This window comes from Numida meleagris, chromosome 6, assembly GCF_002078875.1.
Source record: "Numida meleagris isolate 19003 breed g44 Domestic line chromosome 6, NumMel1.0, whole genome shotgun sequence".
In the NCBI taxonomy this organism is placed as follows: domain Eukaryota; kingdom Metazoa; phylum Chordata; class Aves; order Galliformes; family Numididae; genus Numida; species Numida meleagris.
The window spans coordinates 27553313-27574538 of NC_034414.1; the positions used below are offsets into that span (position 1 = coordinate 27553313).

General features: G+C 36.9%; 1 protein-coding gene across 4 annotated transcripts in view; it reads right to left on the reverse strand.

Annotated features, from left to right (window-relative positions):
• Positions 1–21226, reverse strand: part of SIPA1L1 (signal induced proliferation associated 1 like 1) — a 197080-nt gene that overhangs the window by 58547 nt on the left and 117307 nt on the right. For all 4 annotated transcript variants that reach the window (XM_021403922.1, XM_021403919.1, XM_021403921.1 and 1 more), the window contains 3 exons: positions 9836–11656; positions 5719–5849; positions 4881–5069 (listed from right to left, as the gene is read on the reverse strand). In XM_021403922.1, coding sequence (XP_021259597.1) covers positions 4881–5069; positions 5719–5849; positions 9836–11333 — 1818 coding nt within the window. In that variant the 5' untranslated portion in view covers positions 11334–11656. The remainder of the gene's footprint in view (positions 1–4880; positions 5070–5718; positions 5850–9835; positions 11657–21226) is intronic.

A 21226-nucleotide genomic window follows, 5' to 3' on the forward strand; every position in this document is an offset into this window, starting at 1 on the left:
TGCAGCTAGCAAATGGTGCATGTCTTACACTGACCCACATGACTCAATGTTATCAGCTGAAAAGCATCAGAAACTTGATTTGCACTCTTCAGCTGGTACTGCAGTTACTGTTCTATGCTAAACCTCCCACAAAGAAAGGTAGGGCACAACACTCACTCATTTCTGTAACCAGTGATAAAATCGGCAGTCTCTCACATTAAAGAAAAGAGAAATTATTCACCTATTAGTGCACTCAACTATTAAACATGTTTAAAGAGTAAATTGCATTCATTGGCAGTAACAAAACAACTAAATAATATAGCAGAAACTAACCATGTGGAAGTAACACATTTTTTAATCCAATTGCAATTTTAATCCTTCAACACAATGTTCCCACTGACTCCAAACTGATACATACATAAAAGGGGCCCATAACTGCATCTTTTATGCCTGGACTACAGAAGAAATCAGAGAAGGAAAGAAAACAGCACTAACAGCCACTTACTGACATCTCTGTAAATGATATCACATGCAGGAACTCTGACTGGCTGAGTGCAAAAGAGTTTTAAAGTTTGTGCATGTAAAAAAAGTGTATAATTATTGTAGAGTAAATAACTTCTCTTACATTTGCATTTTTTCAAAGGTTGTATTTCAAAAAATATTAAGCAGGTCTGTCAGAACAAAATCTGAAAAACAGCTAAGAAAACCGTCAAGAGATTTACAGGTCTGTGCTGTAGTCTACTGTGAAATGCGAACAGGTATTTGTAAAGCCAAGTTATCTGAAAGTTATCTGTTATTTGAAAGCAAAGTTATCTGAATATTCCAAGATTTGCTCTGAAAGCTCCTCTAATATGTCACGAGACAACATTTTGGAACTTGCTGAGGTGATGTGGACAAACTTACATCAACTAAAATTCATTAATTTTAAATTGTTATTTTTACAGTGGGGTATTTTAAAAACCCTCAGAATTGGTTCTGTTTTTTCTCTAAATGAAACATTTTAAAATTTAAATTTTTTAAAAAGCTCTGTATTTTTACTACCTAAGATGAATGGTGACAAAGTATTAGAAGTCAGAAAATAAGTAGGGGATAGAAGAAGGGTAAAAGCTTAGTTACTCTTGCTGGAGAAATCAAGCACATGTAATCAGTCACAGTTCTGGGCCTCCTATAAAATGTTCTTTATTTTATCCTCTGACACAATAGCTACCTAAATTTTATCCTCTAAACATGTCTAATTTCTTTTGTGAAAATATGAGTACAGCATATCTATTACTTATGAAATATCTATTACTTATTAGTTATCAATCTATTACTTATGGAAGAAACATTCACAGGCCAACTTCCCGAATTACAAAGTACCTTCCCACATTATCAGCAGAGGCCCTGACAAAGACTATTCAGGAACACTCATTGTTCAGATGTGCGCTCTCTGTCCTCTCTGATGGGAAATATGATGGGTGAAGGTGCTTCTTGGGACCACAACACCTTAGCTGTTCTACCAATCACAAGTTTCCAGAAATTTCACTCAAACAAATTAGAACAAAGGAAACCATTCTCACCAAGCACACCTATACTATTTAACTTTCAATTTTAGATGAAGGAAAGACTTTCTAGGGCATAAACATAAAAGGGATCCTCAAACTCCAGAAGCAATGAAATAGCTGCCCTTTGTACCTTTCAAAACATCAGCATGAGGAATTAAGGACCACACTGAAAAAAATACAATACCTTATTAAATTTGCTGAACTTAAAACTAAAACAAAACAAAAATTCCTAAACTGCTATAGAAAAATAAAGATCCGCTGCAAGAAGGACACTCACCCCCTTACTACAACTTCTTCTAAATCGAGGGTCTTTAAGAGTATAACTCAAAAAGAGAAAGAAAGAATGAGTTGAAGGAAGAATTACGGTGTGGGAAAGCTTTTAGAGAAGCAGCTTCATTTTAATAATCTGGAAGCATTTACATATAAAAATTTGAGGGAGAAGTGCACTTTCAGTATTTATCTAACACTCTGTGAAAGACAGCAGAAAGCACATCTCAGATTTAACCAGTCAGCAATTTTATAATATAAATACAGAATTATATTAAAAGCCAAGTAACATTGCACAGTATTTCCATAAACTTCCAATGGAATAAATCAGCAACTGTCCTGATACTCACATTTTAAAATCATATTTGGATGTAAACCTGAAGTTACTATGAACGACACGTTCAAGAAAATTAGTGGATGGTAATTAGTCAGGAAGGTACCACTGCCATACAGAATGACTGGATTGCTTCTTAATATAGAACCATTCAAATGAGCACGTTTTAATAACATCAATAACAAGAACAGCTAGGTGAGAAGCAATGTGGGCTGTATGTAAAGAACAGCAGATGTTACACTGACTAACAATCTGAGAGGAAGTAAGGGACATGAAACTTGACGTAGAACACCAGTACAAAAACTGAGAGCAAGAAGAACTACTAGCCTCTGTAGTATATCTCCATTCTGATACTGGACACCATATTCAGTTCAGATTATCTACTTTCTTAAGATACTGAAAGATTAGAAGACAGAGCTCAGCCATAAAAAATACATGAAATTCAGAGAAAATATGTTGCAGGCAGAAACTTGAAAAGCGCAATCTGTTAGTTTATCATAAACAAGACCAACAGATGACTTAATCACTGCATATAAAAACCTTTGTAAAAAAATCTCACACCAAAATGACTCAAGATGTAGCAGAGAAAAATATCAGAAGAGAAATCTAGAACTGAAAGAAGATAAACGTAAATAAGTGCAAATTCATAAATATGAAAACTAACAACTGCTTTAAAATCTCACTCAAAACATTAAAAAAGCCTGGCTCAATCAAAACTGGCAAATAAGTTTTATTAAAGCATACATATTTGTCTCAAGTGAGGGGTTATTGGGTGAAATTAGCTAAGTCAGGCTAGAGTCACCTTATAGTCTTCACTCTTAACAAAACTTCCTATTTGCTACATCAAACGGGCAGCTGTTCATGTAGTAATGAAACAGTGTGACACACACAGAGCAAGAAAAAGTGATAAACATTCTGTGTACCTAATTAGCGGAGCAGCTGTTACCCAAATTTGTGTTTTAGCATGGAATTGATAAAAATGCAGCTTCTAATTAGTACAGAGTGTGCTTATCTTTTTCTGTTGGAAGTGTCAAACTGTTTCATTACCACAAAAACAGAAAAATACTTTGATGTACAAAGTACATTTTTAACTATCAACTGCCCTTAATGATTTTCAAAGGTTTATGCTGTAGAAAAAAATCAACCCCATACTACAACATACTGCAGGTTGTTAATGACTTAGAGGACTCGAAGTAAGGATATTTTCATCTTCAACTTTCGTAACTTTCTGAAGTAATTCTGCTAAAGTGCTTTTCTAATTAGGTATTTAATAGAAATATTTTTAGAATGTATTTAAATTATGTTTTTGATTTTTCTTTTTCCCCTTGAGAAGATTTTCAATCAATATTATTTAAATTTGAGGTTCTTGACTGGCATTTCTGTATGGTCCTTATCTTATAATCCAACTGATCATTTCTGGAGCCACTCTGGATTAAATTCCACTATCGTCTCCATTGCTGAAAAAGAAAACTTGGGGAAGAGACTGAGAGATATCCCTGGTTCAAGTTGCCTGACAAACTTGATTCTGGATGAAAAGCAGATTAGATTTAGGTTCAAGGAATAAATCATTAACAGCAGATATGCTTTTGTAAACACTGCTCTAATAATCTGTGGAAAAATGCCTTACACCTATTAGGTTCTGATTATGTGAAAGCGGGAAGTTATACTGAATACGAAATTCCTAAAAATTCCTTCTTTCTTTCATCTTAAGACACCAGTTGGCTCATCACAGTGTCCTCTCAAGGAGCCACTAATCCACAATGCTCAGCAGCCACCTATTTCTTCAGCACGTCATAGAATGTTCTGAAATAAATGAGCATATGAAACTAACTAGAGGGCAGAAAGTTTAGCTTAAGTTTTCCTTCCAGTAGGTATTTATTTGAGAATTCTTTATCTTGCACAGAGCAGCTGACCAAATAATTATGGTAGTCACTTACCACTTTTAGAATAGCCACACTTCCCCCTTTGTGGTGAAGATAATTCAATCTTTTTCTATTTTATAACGGCTATATTTCAGTGTCAGACTGACAGCAAGAAGAAATAGTAACAGATTTTAATTCTGTGCAGAAAAGACTGATTGCAAGCAGCAAAAAAGACCAGAAGACAGACACCAACTGTCTCGGTACTCAAAATAGAGCTGTTAAACATCACTGTCAAGATTTTTAATAATAAAATTCATTTTACGCACAGACTTTCATTTTGCTAAGTCTAAGCTATATAGCCAATAAATCTTGGTTCCATTTTTAAAGAGAACAGGGGATTACCATGCAACTGAAAATCATCTGCATGAAGAAGTATAGAATATTTTGTCATGTAATTTGTTTCAGAAAGGCAAAAAGACCCATAAGCAACGCACTAATGTAATGGTTGTGCCAAATACAACATTACTATATTACAACAGATAATTTGGTGACTTGAGATTTCTGTTTTCATTATAATAGCAATAACAAAGCCAGAGGAAAACAACTCCCTGCTCCATCTTTGAAAAAACAATCACTTAATCTCTTTTAAAGAAAATTAAAATGGACAACCAGCATAACATTAATATAAAATGTTAGATTACTTCCTGGAGTGAGCTTGATTTCAATAAAGCCAAATACACTGCAAAACTAGGGGGGAAAGACACACAGCTCTCCTCACAGACAAACTTCAGTGTAAAAGGGACATTTTAATAAACTGATCTGAATCACTTAAAGCTATAGTTGCAGTTCAGTCAGTAATTGACAGTTTAAAACATTCTACAACTTTGTACTTACCCCTTGTTCATCCAGCTTCATAAGCTGCTCTGTGACTTTAGGAGTGTTGAAGGCCAGCCTTAGGCAATGAATATTCAGCTCAGGAACCACATACTCAAGCACTTCTTTTAGGGGAAGTCCTCTGGCCGTGCAGTGCTTTGCAGTTGAAGGAATAGCATCTTCCAGCACAGAGCCTCTTAATGTCATAAGCTAAGCACAGAGAACAAAAATAGCTTGCATGTTGAATTATGCACAGAATCAAGGTTCATTAACAAGAGCATTGGAGCAAAATGTACTTTTCTATGATTCTTGATGGAGTCTGAGGGCATTGGGTACCTCATGTTGCATAAAACAGACACCGACATGCAAAATGTCCCTCATTCTGTTAGATAACAGTACCCAGAGTATTTCAAATTATTCAAAATGCTTTGCAGATTTTGATTTTACAAAAAAAGTAATACTTGGAAAAGATTAGGAGTAACATTTCCAGTGGAATATTTTTAAGTATAAAAGTATGCTTCTCAGGTCTAACCACTGCCATACAGGAAACTGGAGGAAGTAATTTTTCTACTCTTTGCTCGTTTGTAGCAAGTATAGCTCCAGTAACTTTCTCAAACTTCAAAGAACATAACCTTCACAGTTTCCCTCTGGACATCGTAGAATTACCAATTCACTGATATACTCATCTGTATTCTTTGCAGTGTAAGCTGTGGTATACCCTCTGTTAGGAAACTCCTGCATTGTACATAAGGAGGAGATAAATCTATCCATGCAGAAAAGCAAAAAAACTCCACATCCACACACCATTTGATATAGCCTGTTCTCTTCTAGTTTCCTTTAACATTCCTGAACTGCTTACCTCACTGGTTCTGAAAATGATCCGGTAGTTGTACTGAGGTCCATTCTCTTTCATTTCCTCTGGTTTTTCTCTTCTTATACTCACAGCTACAGGACCAAGGTTCTCATCTGCCCCAAAATAGTTCCAGTGTTCTTGCATATTAAAAACAAACAAATGAAACAGATAAAAGTCAGTCTTACTTCTTACTTTCCAACTGTATTTTCATGCTGAGTTGTCATACTGGAGACAAATTGCCATTGCACTAGAGTCAGTTCTGGTACCAGGATTTTATTCTTGTCCTTCAGTTCTCTAGAGAGCTCCATTTATACAAGAAGGCTGAAATTCAGTGTTGTGTTTTCACAAATAGAAGTAAACTAGGATACACATCTTACACTGGCTTTTGACATGAAATCCATGTCATTCACATTGAGCTAAATCTTCCTCCTTTAAATTTAAAAACAAGGGAGCCAAACACAGCAAGGTAAGAAACCCCATATTAAAAATGTGATCAGTAAACAGTTGTACCAAAAAAATTTAAGTTACTTATTTCTGTATCAAAAAAGCAAAAAAAAAGTCTTACAAGTTACTCAAAAGGTGAAAAACTGAAGAAGCAAGAAGTTGAAGTCTTGTTTAAACAGAGACATAAAAAGAATAACTATTTAACAGCTAAGTGCTGAGCAACTCAGGGTAAATTTAAAGTGTTCAGAGTTGAGTCTAAAACTAGCATAGCTGGGGTGGTGGCAGAGAGGAGAACACAAGGTTGGAGAAATCGCTCACTAGCTGAGTTGTGGATTTTTGATGTACGTTTTTGTATTAAATTATAAAGTGTAAAGCCAAACCTATGTATCTTGTCTGATGATTGAGGTACATCATCATGAATTCAGCAACTTATAAATGAAGCTGAACATATTTCAAGTAACAACCGAATTTAAAAATACAATACCTTAAAATTTAATGTCAAAAAATAGAAGTCAAGCATTTTACAAGAAAAAAGTCCCATTCCATATGCTGCATGCCTGCATATATGAATGAATTTATACATGCACAAAAATGGAAATTTAGAGCTATCTGAAATTTCAACACTTGAAAGAAGAAATGTGAAATTCCCTGGAATGATAACAAGAAAGGAAAGCTAACCATACTGTCTGTACCATCATATACAGATTATTTGTTATTCATAAAAGAACCAAAATGAATTACTAATTCAACAGCATTCTGATATGAGCTGTTCTGAAGGGATAAAGTGCAAAATATTTGAATATCACCATCAAGAACTGCATCTGCAAAGATACTAAAAATAGATATCAAAATACACTCCTTCCCAAGAGAATGGCAGTAATTTTTCCAAAGCATAATCACTTACCATGTTAAAAATCTGAGTGCATTTTTTATTTTTTTTTAAATTATCCCTACTGGTTCTTGTTATACTTTCCTCCAACAGATTCCACACTTTTCAAGTAGACTCTCTCCTTCTGAAGCCATGCATGCCCTAGAATTACACCTTTATTTTCGCAAAGAGGGGCCATTCACCCCTGAGGGTCTCTATACTATCACCTTGTCTTTTATCAATGTTTTCCATTTAAAGATTTCAGAGCATGCAAGACCCAAAAGAAAGCATGTGTGCTTTCTACCAAATTCCTCTGTAAGTCCTCAAAAGCCAATACTGTGCACATAAGTAATTAACATTCAAAATTATTTTTTCTGTCTTGTAGGATATCCTGTAAATACTGTCATAAGTCTTGAGCGACTGAATTACTAGTAAGTGAGGAAATCAGGAATAAGTTGAAGCATATACATAAGCCTAATGAAATCTTTACACCACTCCACTGATAAAAGCCCTACGGATGCCACAGAGAATTTCTGTTGTTTAAAAATCCAAGACATCTTATTAGCATCCTAGTTTTTTCTTCTCATTTCTTTCCCCCTGGATGTTTATAACTTGCCAAACAGTTTGTGGCAGAGAGAGGGAAGAGCAATCACCAAGAATACAAGACCAACTTTCTACCTGAGACAAATTTTACTTCAGTACACTCTGCAGCTTCCAAAATCTGAGCAAGCTTGGCTACCTCCACCCTAAATTGGCTTGGTGGATTTAAAACATTGTGCAATATACATGTACCTTTACTTACACAACAGAAAATGTTAGAGAAACAAAGGTAAGTTGTTAATACCTACTAAAAGAGTCCAAAAATTACACTAGAGTCTGTTTTGCATCTATCATCCATGCAACAATACCTGCAAAGAATAATCTATTCCTTCCACACAATTATCGATTCCAGTTGAGTCACCATGTACATCTTACCAAATTACCATGAAATTAAAATGGACTGTATCTGTGAAACCACTTTCATTCAATAACTTTATTTATTTTAAGACAAAGAATTTACAGGGCCTACTGCCTTGACAAGCAGTTTCTACCCAAGCCACCTTTTGCCACTGTTGGTGATATTCATAATAAAAATGCCATTCTCCTCTTCAAATAAAGAAGTTTTTCCTTCATCACTTGTTTCATGTTATAGAAAAATGTCAATTACAACTGATTTTCCTTGATTTTTTTTGTTCCTTATACACTACTTGAAGTATACACTTTTTGACACTATTACCTGGCACCTAGCTACCTCTCACAACTAGCCTCAGGACTAGATTATGTTGAGTCTATCTAATTCATGTTAATTACTACAAGAAATAAATGAAAATATAATGGCGGCTGCCTCACTAGTGTGAGGGTGTGGTTTCCCTTTGGGAGGAGACAAACTAATAAAATGTTATGGCCTCAGTGCTGTGACTCTGATCGTACCTTCTTCCTCTCCTACTATTTGCTCTCACTGCTTACCTGGCACCGAGTTTTGGCATTTTTGATTGCAAGGAAACCTGATTTGACTCACCAGAACTGAATAAAAATGACTAAGCAATACATAGAAGAATTTATTGTAATGGCAAGATTTCTAGATTTCTGCTGGGTAAGTAGACTCAACTGTCCTAACACATTTTCAGAAAGCAAGAGGAAGGGGCAAGAATAAAGTACTAAACGCTGCTACAACACAAAGCTGCACTGCTTGCTGCTGACTGCAAAACTCTGACCAGAGTAGTGAGGAATCAGGTTCTGTCGGAGGGATGGGAACTGTAGATGGGAACTGTAGACAAAGCCTGCTAGTCTCCCCTCCAAACATACTTCATCCTGTACTGTGCATCTGGCTTACGAGTAATCAATATTTTTCAGCACTTTTTTCTCTCCAAATGATGTGGACCAGCACTTTCAAAAACCATTCCGCAATGTCTGTCCCTCAGCCCTAAGAGACTGCAGAAGGAAGAGACATGACAGAAGCCACCCAGCCAAAGGACAATGCAGGAAAGAAGAGACAAGAGATGGACACACACTAAGAGGCAAGGGAAAAATGGGAGATGAGATCATTAGCTGTAAGCCATAGTTAATGAGCTGAAGTTTCTCTGGAATGACCATCCACTTATTTTAACTAGGCCTTCCTGTTGCTTTAATCCGCAGGAAACAAGCTCTTTAGAGCTGCCTTCATTAAGCAAATGAAACCCAATCCTGGACACCAGTATCTAAGGAACAAGCATTTGTCAGGTCACTCACTAAGCCAACTGTCTATCATGAGACACAATAGCAAGGCACATAGTCTTGCAGACAGAACTTTTTTGTTGTTGTTGTTTTTTAAATTCGAGGAAACTTGGTCTGCAATTCTTTTTGATTTTTTTTTTTTTCAAGAGCAGAACAAACAGAGTGCATTCACTCTGCATCTCAGTGCCAGAATCATTTTGGTGAGGAGATATCTCAATCATGTTTGGGTTTTGCTCATTCCTATGGAATGGAAGTTTTGATGTAATTTTTTTTCCCTCATAAATCCAATGGAAATTATATTTGCTTGGTTTCAGAATAACACAACAAAATAATCATATTCTGCATTTCCAGACACATAAATTCTATTAGACAAAGCAAGTACTGACTGAAGAAGCAAACTGGTAAGTGTTTAAGTAGTGATTATTAAAACATATATATACTTCATGCAAATATTACTCATATACATCAGCCTAACTTTATATGTTGGTTAACACAATGTTATCATTAACATCAGATTGAACACTACCATTAACACAGAGATAAACAATATCTACTTACCTTTCTGATAGAAAAATTTTCGGTAATAATATGCACCAAGGTCTACATGTTCAACGATGTATCTTTTCACTCTGTCTAGATGTAAAATCAAATTCTCCTTGGGAACTTCTAGAACTGCCACTCCAGCATTCGTACAATGAGAACTCAGAGTTGACTCAAACGAGGCACTTTCACATCCACTGAAGGAACCTGAATTAGATTTGGAAAGGCTTATCTTCCTCTCCCCTTCTCCTCCAATCTCATTACGAAAATAAGGACAACTCATCACAAGTTCATTGCTTTTATCATCACCCTGGTCCATATTGAGACTTCCTTTTGAATTCAGATCTTCAGTGCTGCCCATTGGAGAATTGAAACTTGCAGAATGGGATAAGGGTCCAGAGACAAGCGATGCTACAGCAGCAGCAGATGCTCCTGTTGTTGTGTTCCTTCTTTTAATAACATTATGCCTGTTGATTGCTGCTTCATTTAAATCAAATAAAATACTCTGTACATCATAATGAGCAAAACACTTTGGACAAGTCCAAGGCTTGACACTATCTTCCGATCTGTTATCTTCAAGATCTGAAGACTTCCCAAGCTCCCCTTCACCTTTGGCATTACGCAGCTTACGAAAAATGGATGAATCTCCTGTTTCTGATTTTGAGCGTCTCTTGAGTGGCTTCTCCCTTTCCTTAAAGAGTCTCAGGTTCTCCCTTTGAGTAATAGGTCCATCAATCACATCTAGAGAGAAACCTGAACCCTTGCTTCCACTGGCAATCAGGAGTTCACTGAGCTTAGTTGTGCCTGGGCTTCTCTGATCAGATTTTTCATCTTTATAGCCCTTTAATAAGTCAAAAAAACTTTCCCCCGAAGTTCCCTGCTTATCTATTGAAGATGTGCTGCCATATTCTCTATGCAGAGACGGTCCAGATTTAAAGGTGGGCGAAATACATTCATCAAAATTATCCACATCAAGCTCACTTATGGTAATGTCGCTGTTGCTACGCTGTCTTATTCTGCGAAGAGCTTTCCTTGGGGAACTGGGATAGCCATCAGGTGTAAGAAACCTGGAGTCTAGATTCTCAGATTGTCTGGTCTTGCTTTTAAGCGTGTTCTGGATACTCTTTAACATGACAGAATCACTAGCATTCAGGTTAACGGAGCTTCCCTGACTTCCAGGACTGCTTTTAGAAGACATGCTGTCAAGACAACTGGCAGTTTCAATATCTTGACTAGACCTGCTTGTTTCCTTGATGTTCTCCTTCCTTGGGGGCCAATCAGCAATTCTTGCCCTGACCCCCATTTTGGGGACTCCAGGAGTAGAGGTAACATGATGGGAACTTTCATTGCGAGGAGGCCCAACTGGAGCCATGACTGCAGATCCTAAGCTTCCATTCTGTGACCTAAAGCGCCTCATATAAAAGTCATCCGAGTGGACTTTTGAGGTGCCATCGGTTCCAACTGACACCCCAGTGGCAACAGCCCTTTCGGTCTGGGACCGCTTCAAGCTGGTCATGATATTTCAGTATGTTCAACCTCAGTAAGTTCCAAGAGGAAGTACAGTCATTTCGGCTTTTTAAACGCACAGTTTTCTTTTGGAGAATAGTCTCCAAAACATAAAACGGTTGCATGAGATCTTAACCATGGACATTTAAGGATACAGTTAAATGCAAAATGTCTAGAAAATGCAGATATTCGGTAGGTTTTGAGAAGTAGTAACTTCTTTTAACTTTTGCATCTTAAGAAGTAGCCATGCTCCAATACATTCGAGTTGTTTTAACATCACTTGTGCGCTAAAACGTCAGAGCAGTAATACAATCGCTTATGCTTCCTTTAAACCTAGAACATAGAAAAACGGAGATGAAAGCATTAATCACTTTATATGCAACTTTTCTCATAACTGTAGCTTTCAGAATAATTGTTATACAAAGTTAATATGCTTTTAAATCTCATTAACCTTCATCTCAAAAATGCAGGGCTGTGTTATATAGTAGTAAAGAGTTTTCTAGATATTGTTGGTTTGCCTTTTTTTTTAAAAAAAAAAGAAATAAATCAAAACTTAGCATTTGAATTCCATGCCTAAATATAAAGTTTCCCTTATGAACTGACTAGTGCTATTTTTTTCAGTTGGGTGAGGGACAGTTACACAAAGCACAAGTAGAAAGCTTATTTCCACAGCTGAAGGGCACGTGCAACGTCTATTTCCGGTAGAATCTATAGATGAGCCAGATCAGGAATGCAAAATTTTTATAAACAAAAATTTTGTTTTATATATACATATATATATGTTTACGTGTATAAACATATAAACAGTCACACATCCTTTGTTGCAATTAGGTATTAACAATGCCTACTCAACTTTTCCATTAATATAAATAACTAAACTATGCCAACAAAAAAGGAAGGAAGCTAATTAGCAAACAGATTAGAAAGCGACAATAGAGAGAATAACATTTATTCTGCGTTTTAAGACAGCCTTATTTGTAAATTAGCTGGGTAGTCCATAAAGCTTGTATCCCCCCCCCGCCCAGATTTCACGATGTATATAAAAACTTAAACTAAATAGAAACACATACTTTTAAATAACTTGATATGAAAAGCTTCTTTTATTTCCCCAGCTAACAAAATACCATCTGCCACAGCTCCTGTATAATCCAGCTTTACAAAGCTATGGAAGTTAAATGTTTTCCCATACCTCATCAGTACCAAAGCGATTACAAAGCATTATACTGTCCTTTGAGGAGCTAAAAAAAAAAAAAACCACAACCACAAATATGCCCTTGCTGGTAGAAGACAAAAGCATGAGATTGTCACGATAAAATCTTGCATTGCTGTGCACATCCTTTAACACAAAGAAGTTAATAATTTTCAAAGGCTGAACCAATTACACAAAATGTGGCCTTTTAAATATTTGCCAATCATGTATGCAGAGATGCTGCTGAACCAGCAGCACACTGACAGTACAGTATTGTCTACAAATCAAGGCTTTCTAATGCTTCTAGGGAAACCAGTGCTTTCTGCAGTCTCGTCTCAAAACTGTATAGTACTTTGCTCCGCAGTAATGAAAATATCAAGCCAGGGCACTTTCTTCTTCTAAAGGCAGCATGTTTTAGCTTTGCTAGCCATAAACTATACTGTTTTGAAACAACAGCTGTATTTATATAAAACTGAAAATGCAAGGAATACTTAAAATGCAAGCTGACTGCAATGCACACAAGTAGTCATGCTCCTTCTGGTTCTGCTGCAAGGACTATGAAATAATAGGGTATTTTTTCCATCTAAATAATTAGAATAACTTTAGAAAGGCTGTCTACCCATGTAGCTGTTGCAAAATTACTGAATTGAAACTATACAAATTTTAAATATCTTACAAATTTTAAACAGCTCACTTTGAGAAGCAATGAAGGTGATGAAATTTCATGTACTAATCAGAGCAACACAGCCTGTAACTAAATCCAAACTTTCTGCCCTCACCATTCCTCTTCTAACATCACTATCTATGAAAGCAAAGTATGTGTTTCCTCCCACCCCCCCCCCCGCAAAGTGCTGGTCCTCACAGAAACTGATAACCCACTAGTACAAGTTTCTCATTAACTCAAGGGCAGAAGTTCATGCATAGCTCTATAAATTCCCAAGCTTGGTGTTAACCATATAAACATTGAAAACGCTGCTAGTTTCTGTGCAAGTCCATTCCATCCACCCACCCAACCCCACAGGGACAAGTATTCTAAATAATTAAGGACATATGTATAATATAACCTATATACATAAATACATATATAAAAATAAAATAAATACATACATAAAAAAATAAGCATTCTGTGGAACTTATTCTTGACCTGCTGCATATATGTTACATTCATTAGTTATATGACCAGACAGCACATTTACCAAACAAAGTACTGTCTCTGTTCCTGAGTCAGCACTGAAGATGTCTTACTCTGGGGACCTGCAGTTCCTTTTTTTTTTTTTTTTTTGCAACTGTCTTACTTCATATGCTGTAGCAGCTGGAATACAGGTGGCACAATAAATGATTAAGGTCATAGTTATTAGTACATTCCAAAGAAGTGAATGTCTTGTCTATGTCTGTGCTGATATTAATTAAATCACCTAAGCTGAGTTTTTTTGAGACCATTACTACCTGCCCTGTTGTTGTTTCACTACAGTTTCTTGCTCCTGGTATCTTATTTGAGACCTAACAGCATGACCTAGAAGATCTGGCTAGCTCCAAGCAAAATAAAGCAAGACCACTGTGCATGATAATATTAAAAGCTCAGAAAGCGTTGATCCTAGATACATCATGTAACAAATTTAATGGAAAACAATAACGGCAATTTGTACTTTGTTGTTTTCTCATATTCATTACCGGCAAAATAGGATAGCAACAAAGTCTGAATTGAGTTTTATTTAAATGACCACAAGTTACCAACAACTAGATGGTATTATGCACTGGGAACTCTGCAGAAAGCTAAATATTTAGTTGCAGAACTGCTAAATGGACACAAATTTTAATAGATCACAAAATGTGTTGTCTAGTGCAATTAGTTACAGCTGCAAGATAGGCAGTATGATACCTACCTTCTACAAATGTCAGCAGTAATTGTGAAAAGTAACAATTCTTATTTTATTCAAAATGCAAAAAAAATACATAATTAAAGGTAGAACTATATATCTATTCAAATAGATTATGATGAGGACGAGGTAACATAATCAGGCAAAGGAAGGCCTCTGCAATTCATTTGAACTTACTGAGGGTGCCAACAAAACACGCAGATGAGCAGCTACATATCAGAAGACAAATGAAAACCACATGAAAAAACTACAAAAAGAGGCACACTAAAATTTAGTACTGATTATAGCAATTAAAAAAAAACATTAAGAGAACAAGCATGGAAAACCAACAGTCTGCTTATCAGATTGCATGTAACAAAGCAGGCCTGGGATCTGTTCAAAACTGGTCTCAAATCCTCAGGACAAAAATACAGTCAGTACACTTTAGGAGAAACAGAATATTTTCTATTTTCAAATCACCATGAGTTACAAAGAAATCTGTTTTCATTCTTTCCCATTCTATTTCTACCACTTCTATCAGTTTGCTCCCTCCTCCAAACCTGGGGTTCTAGCAGTACAACAACAGCCCAGTCTGATCAAAATTAAAGGGTTTGGAGATGAATCCCAAGAGAGAATTTCCATCCTACATATTTTTTTTTTTTTTAAAAGATAAGTCAAGAGATCTTGATTTGCTGTTCTTCATCCTTGAAGTTAGTCACCAGGAAAATGAAGATGACCTAACAGCAAGATTTCATCCAGCGGCCTTTGAATTAAAAGAAGCAAATATAAGCACTTGATTAAGAAGAAATATCTGGTTAAAATTAGCTCATAAAAGTAAAAGCACAAACACAAAATACGGCACTCTAATCAGTCTCTATCTTGGATTCAGGCAGCAAAATAAGATAATCCAAAATGTACTTTCTAAGATGAATGGAAAAACAGAGATGAAGCCTGATGCATCAATTTAGAGACATCTACCATCATTTCTTAGATTTAGTTTAAGTGGGATTATGCTCTTTTCCCTTACAAAGCAAATAGTGACTTTACCCACAACCAAGACTCACTTGAAGAGATTTCATAGTTACCATTACCTATTGAGATTTGGGATTGTTAGATCACAGATGCTAATGATGCTAATACTCTGATAGTGACAGAGATTGACTTGCAAGCACTGAATTATTTATGACTCAATGTTCCAGAGGAAAGACTTCATATTTCACCATCAGCCTTCATTAACAAGTGCCATTTTATAATTTAAAAAATTTGGTGATGAGGGCATCACTCTTCAAACTCTAGAAAAAGTCTCACTTTTGCCAAATCTCCACAATCCTTCTCTCTCAACCTACTCTTTCCCCCATCCCCAAATATCAAAACAGTAAAATACGATGTTGGTAAACGCAGCACTTTCAGAAATATTCTAAAATACTGAAAACTGTAGGATGAGGAGCCCAGAATAGCATTCTGCAGCAAGTAGCTTTTTAAAGTGTAAATGAAACCATCTTCATTCTACAGGGTATACTGAAATTTAGCCAGCCTGGGAAACTCTGTATAACACAGACAAGTTACTGGCGGTAACTCTTGTTAACTGTCACTGGGAAAAGAACTGGCATAGCTATAGAAGCTTAAAACTAGCAGCTCCTCTGAAATCAGAAAACTAAATGAGAAGATCAAAAAGAGTTTCATATGTGAAAGCCTTTTCTATTTGTGTCACCAGTTCTTGCTTGAATTGTATCTCAGATCAAATCCTAGGAAGAAAATATTAATTTATCAGCCAATTAAGTTATTATATGCACAAAATAACATTTAATTTCATAAAATGATTTCTCAAGAGAAAAATTCAATTTAATCTTAAGAAACACTTGGCTTTATGTGGTTGCCTATAATTAACTTGATCCTTTTCTTCCAGGACTACCTTCATCATTACAACTGAAGGAAAGTTAAAAAGCTTTTGTTTCAGAAGAAGATTTTATCAGTTTTAAAGTTATTTGAAAAATAGTGTTTGGTATTTTATTAGCTTATTGGTTTTATTTTTGTTATATTTGGAGGAGTTGTTGGTTTTGGGTTAACTGAATTTTTGACAATTGTTCAGGTCTGCACAGAATGAAAGACAGATCCCCAAAATTTTCATTCCACTCCAAAACAAGGTCCCCAGCCTCACATTTATGCTACTTAAAAGATTTGCCATTGATCTACATGTAAGCAGATCTACACTTCTGCCTTCTTTTCCTGAGTGTTCCATTGTTCCCTGACCTTAGGAAGAAAACCTCTCGTCTCAGGAGATCTAGTGCCATCTGTTGCTATATGCAGAAGTATCACCTGAATTGATCTGCTGAGCTCAACATTGCTTTATTCTTAGACCCATTCCCGGCGGAGCAGTTCAAACTAACATATATGAACTATGAAAGGTTACATTGATTTTAAGATGTAGCAGTAATTCATTTCAAGTAACTAAATACACCCTACTGTCAGTTTTTGCAGACTTTCAGGATGCCTTCTGCTTGCTCTGCCACACTGTGAAACAGCTGGAGGCTGAGCTAAAAAATGCTGTAGCGCTCAGCAGCATTTGCTAGCTCAGATTTCTGGCCAGGTTCATAAACCCATGGTCAGACCAGTGCCAGCCTGGCTCTCTGCAAGAAATGACAAAGTCACTCACAGTAATCATGTTCACTCTCAGTCAGTGGTAAAGCGCTCATGACTGAACAAGATGGTAAATGAGAAGTACAAAGAGCTATCAAATCGAGACTGGCAGAGGAATGCAGGAAACTGCAATTCTGTACATTTCAGCACCTTTTGCTCAGTAAACACTAGAATATCTCAAGCCAGAATTACATCCTCTGTTTTCACATTGATTTTGTGACCATTAATCAAGAACACAATATCAAAATACTCATGTGTACCAGTAACTGTTCCTGAAGCACGCCCTTTAAAATGTCCTTTTAATAGAGAAAGAAAGGAGAAGGGAGAGAAAACACAGCACACGGTGGTTCCTTCTGCAACACTCATGTTCCATTTTGGTACAGGCATCACCCACATAATAAACTAAATACAGAATCCCTTTACTGGAAACTAATTTACGTGAGTCAAAAAAAAAAAGATGCTGACAAGTCTGATTGTACTCCTCATTGTAGTCTGTTCCTGGAAAGAGAAGGTTAACAGCAACAGTTTATTTTTGACACTACTGCTTGCTCTCTAGGAAGCAGTTCTAAACCAGAGCCAAAACACAATAGCAAAATATTCTAGATCCCAGATACCATCTCTTAAGAATGTAAATTTTCAGCACTGACAAAGGAGAGTTCCACTAACACCTCCATGCCCATCAGCACACACTTTCTTTTTTTAAAGAGATGTTTCTCATCTGTGTTTCTCTTTCAGTTTCTTCTTGTTGATACATTGCACCCTTTGGTAATGGTTCCAGAGAAGCAAGCCCCAAAAGAAAAGGGGCTGGTACTTGCTTGCATAGGCCTTGCTGGAAGTCATCCTCATTCGACAATCCTGAGATATCCCACCAACATCAGAGTCGAGGGAGACCTCAACTGGGAACAGAGGCTGCCAGCTACTACCCTCAATGCTCCCACTTGCTTCCAGGCAGCACTGAGGGCAACCATTACAGCTAAATTTTTCTGTGCCAGGTGCTAGACTTAGTCTACCACTACCTTAGTAATTGCTTATATTAATACATATAACAATATATATTATAGAACAATAATGGTTCATATAACTATAAAATAATTCTTATTGTTTTGCCAATGTTTACAGTTTTTTTTTCCAACATCTTTTTATTCCTTTAATCTATCACTGCAGTTGCTTCTCGTTAAACTCACAATCTTGCAAAAGAATTGTGAGGAGCTCTTCTGCTTTCCTCATGAGAAGTCCACAAGCTCCCAAGCCTCCAAAGACTGCTGCTTCTCTATAGGTTGATTATCAAGTCATGTGCTTGAGGGAGAAAAGCAGCATTTCAAAAGCGAAAGTTAAATTTTAACTAAAATTAAGAGGCTTTGTTTCCAGCAGCCACTGTAATAACTGTCTTGACAGAGTTTCACATTACCACACATTCCTGAAGAACACGCTCCTGCAACTATTGCTCCTGATTTCAAGGGGCTGCAGCAGCATTGGATAGAACTCAGGAGAAGAGGAATTATTTCTGAGATCCCCCTGCCAAGTAATGAGGAAGCTGTGCAACTCAAGAACAGGAACATAAAAGGCAACACTTAAATGTGCTAAGATCAGGGCAAGAGAAGGCTATGGAATGGAAATAAAATTGGACGCTATTTAGTATCACACTCTCATTTACTGACTCACATTCGAGTCTACATTCAACCCAGTGCTATTCCCACTGAAGGCTTTGGCTTGTTGGTGCACAGGCAGAGAGGGAGAGCTGTCTTCCAAGCCCAGCAGAGGATCACAAGCTCTTTTACGGTGGGAGAGACCTCCAGAGGTCATCTGGTCTAACTGCCTGTGTGAAGGAGAGTCAAGCTCAAAACTTGTCAAGGTTGCTCAGTCTCTTTTTCACTATAATGGAAGAAGAACTAAGAATCTCCAGTGTTTCACTTCCTATAGCACCACTGGCAACTGACTCCTGGCTGTGCACCCCAGCCTGCCATGCGGGCTGACAACCTGTTGATCTTGCACTCTGCAGCTTCCTCAAGACACAACAGGTTCACTCCTGCAGCTGGCAGCTGTGTCCAAACTTATATTCACCAGCATGGGGCCATCAGCCTCTCACCCCAAAATTACAGACCTTTCCACACCAGAAATAAACTTGCTTTCTTCCTTCTGCCCCCTGCCTCCACTCTTCTTTAAAGGCTCTGTGATTTGACTAACCTACCTCAATGCCTTAGAAACTGCAGCTGCAAGCATCAGAACCACTCTTTATTTGGACTTCAGCCTGCAAACATGGGAATTTAATACTTTTCAACTCCAGATGCAGGTCTAATTCTTCTCAAGAAAGGCAGGCTGACAACAGGGAAGTCACTGTCTTTGGCATTTTTGCTTGAGCCAGGCAGAGTTAAAGTTGAGCGATTCAGCTGGTATTCCTGACTAAACAAAGCCTTGTCATAATATCGTTAGGTAAAAGGTGGTAAAAAGAGGTAATTCCACTTCTGGAGATGTTCATAAAAAGTAACTTCAGAATAATTCCCGAACTTCAACTAGCATTTATAGCTTTTATGAAGGAAAAATCTCCAAATCCTTATACCCACATACAATACTTCTGTACAATAATGCTTCAAGCCTATTTTATAGACATTGATAATTTTGAGAACATTTTTCATAAGCCACTAATTTAGCAGTTTGTTGAGCATTTTTTTGTTGTTGTTTTTAAAGATAAGGTTGGAAAATGACATCTCTTATGACTATCACATCATCTTACCTTAAAGAAGCTCCTATTTCTTAGCTAACTATTTCAGTAAAAACCACTACTGATCTGACTTTTGCACTTGACAAAGCAAGGAAGGCATGAACAACGGAGGGACAAGAAATCTATTCAAAAGAAAAAAGGCTTCTCTATTCCATGTTCGTTGTAGCTAAGTGGGAAGAAGATAGAGATTTCATCCTTCCCCAGAATTAACTTGTTGCCAGTCTTTCCTCCTTTCTGCTAATAGAAGTCCTTAAGTACTCTTTCCCAGTGATCCTCCCACATCAGGACGCACGTGTGAACACAGTGCCTTATCCCATATGTACATCTCCTGTCACTCCTCATTCCTCCTCTCTGATATCATGGGTGATTCTTTACCTCTGTTCAAATAGTCTACCCAGATTTTCCTCTCTATCAGCACGCCTTCAGATTGCCACACAAAGCATTCCTAATTCCCGCACTGCCAGCACCCCTTGCTTCCCTGATGCGGCCATGTTTCTCCCAAACAGTCCCACAGGTCTCCTCAGCAGCCAGTCACAAAGCATCTCATTGCTCCAATCCCAGCTGCTGGCACTCCAGCCACTCCCATGCTTCCTTCCCTCTTCACCTACAGTCCTTATAACAGTACTACTGCATGGTAAAAGGTAAGTGTACATTTAGAGCAAACACCTCTGAACTTTCACCGTAAGTTTCTGTAGGTAATATTGACTTACTGGACCGGCTAACCTCGGGCAGACCCTACAGCAGAAATGTGTTAGGTATAAACATTATTCAAGTTTTGGTCAAATAAAGGCAGCTTAAAAATATTGATAACAAAAATGATAGACCAGGCTATAAGGTATTACGAGGACTACAGGGAGCAGCAGAGAGATCTTTTTAACAGTTCACATCTTTGAGCAGATATGGAAGCATGTAACCCTCCAACAATTCTGCAAGAACAAGACGCATTGGTTCAAGCGGTTGCCACGTACAGTCGAGCTTTCAACATGAAGAAAATTAGGGAGATTCTGAAGGAAGATGCAGACTTGTAAGCAAAAAATTTAACAGTGTTTCAGAAAGGATGATTTTTTAAAAATCATTTTTGGACGACTGGGAAGTTCGAAATGAACTCAGCTGAAACTTCCACAGCCTTCCACCTTAAATCCTTTCTTAAAAAAATGAAACAAAAAGCCATCATAAAACTCATTAAAATTGTTTTCAACAATGTGCTTTTTTTCCCCCCCCCAAGTGATGAGATGGATATTACCATACTTACGAGCCTTCAAAAGAATACTGGTATATCAGAGTAACGAATTTCATTAAAAAGTGTAGAATAAAATACAAAAAATTCTTAATAATAAAGTAGGTTTGAGAAAGATTATTCCCTGTATTCTTATTTAGATACTAATCTTCAAAGATAAAAAGGAAAAAAGGAAACAGATGTTATGTAAAAGCAAGCATAGTTTCCACCAACTCTTCTACCACTTTCTCATGTTTTCTATTCTTGTCATTCTTCTCTTAGAACT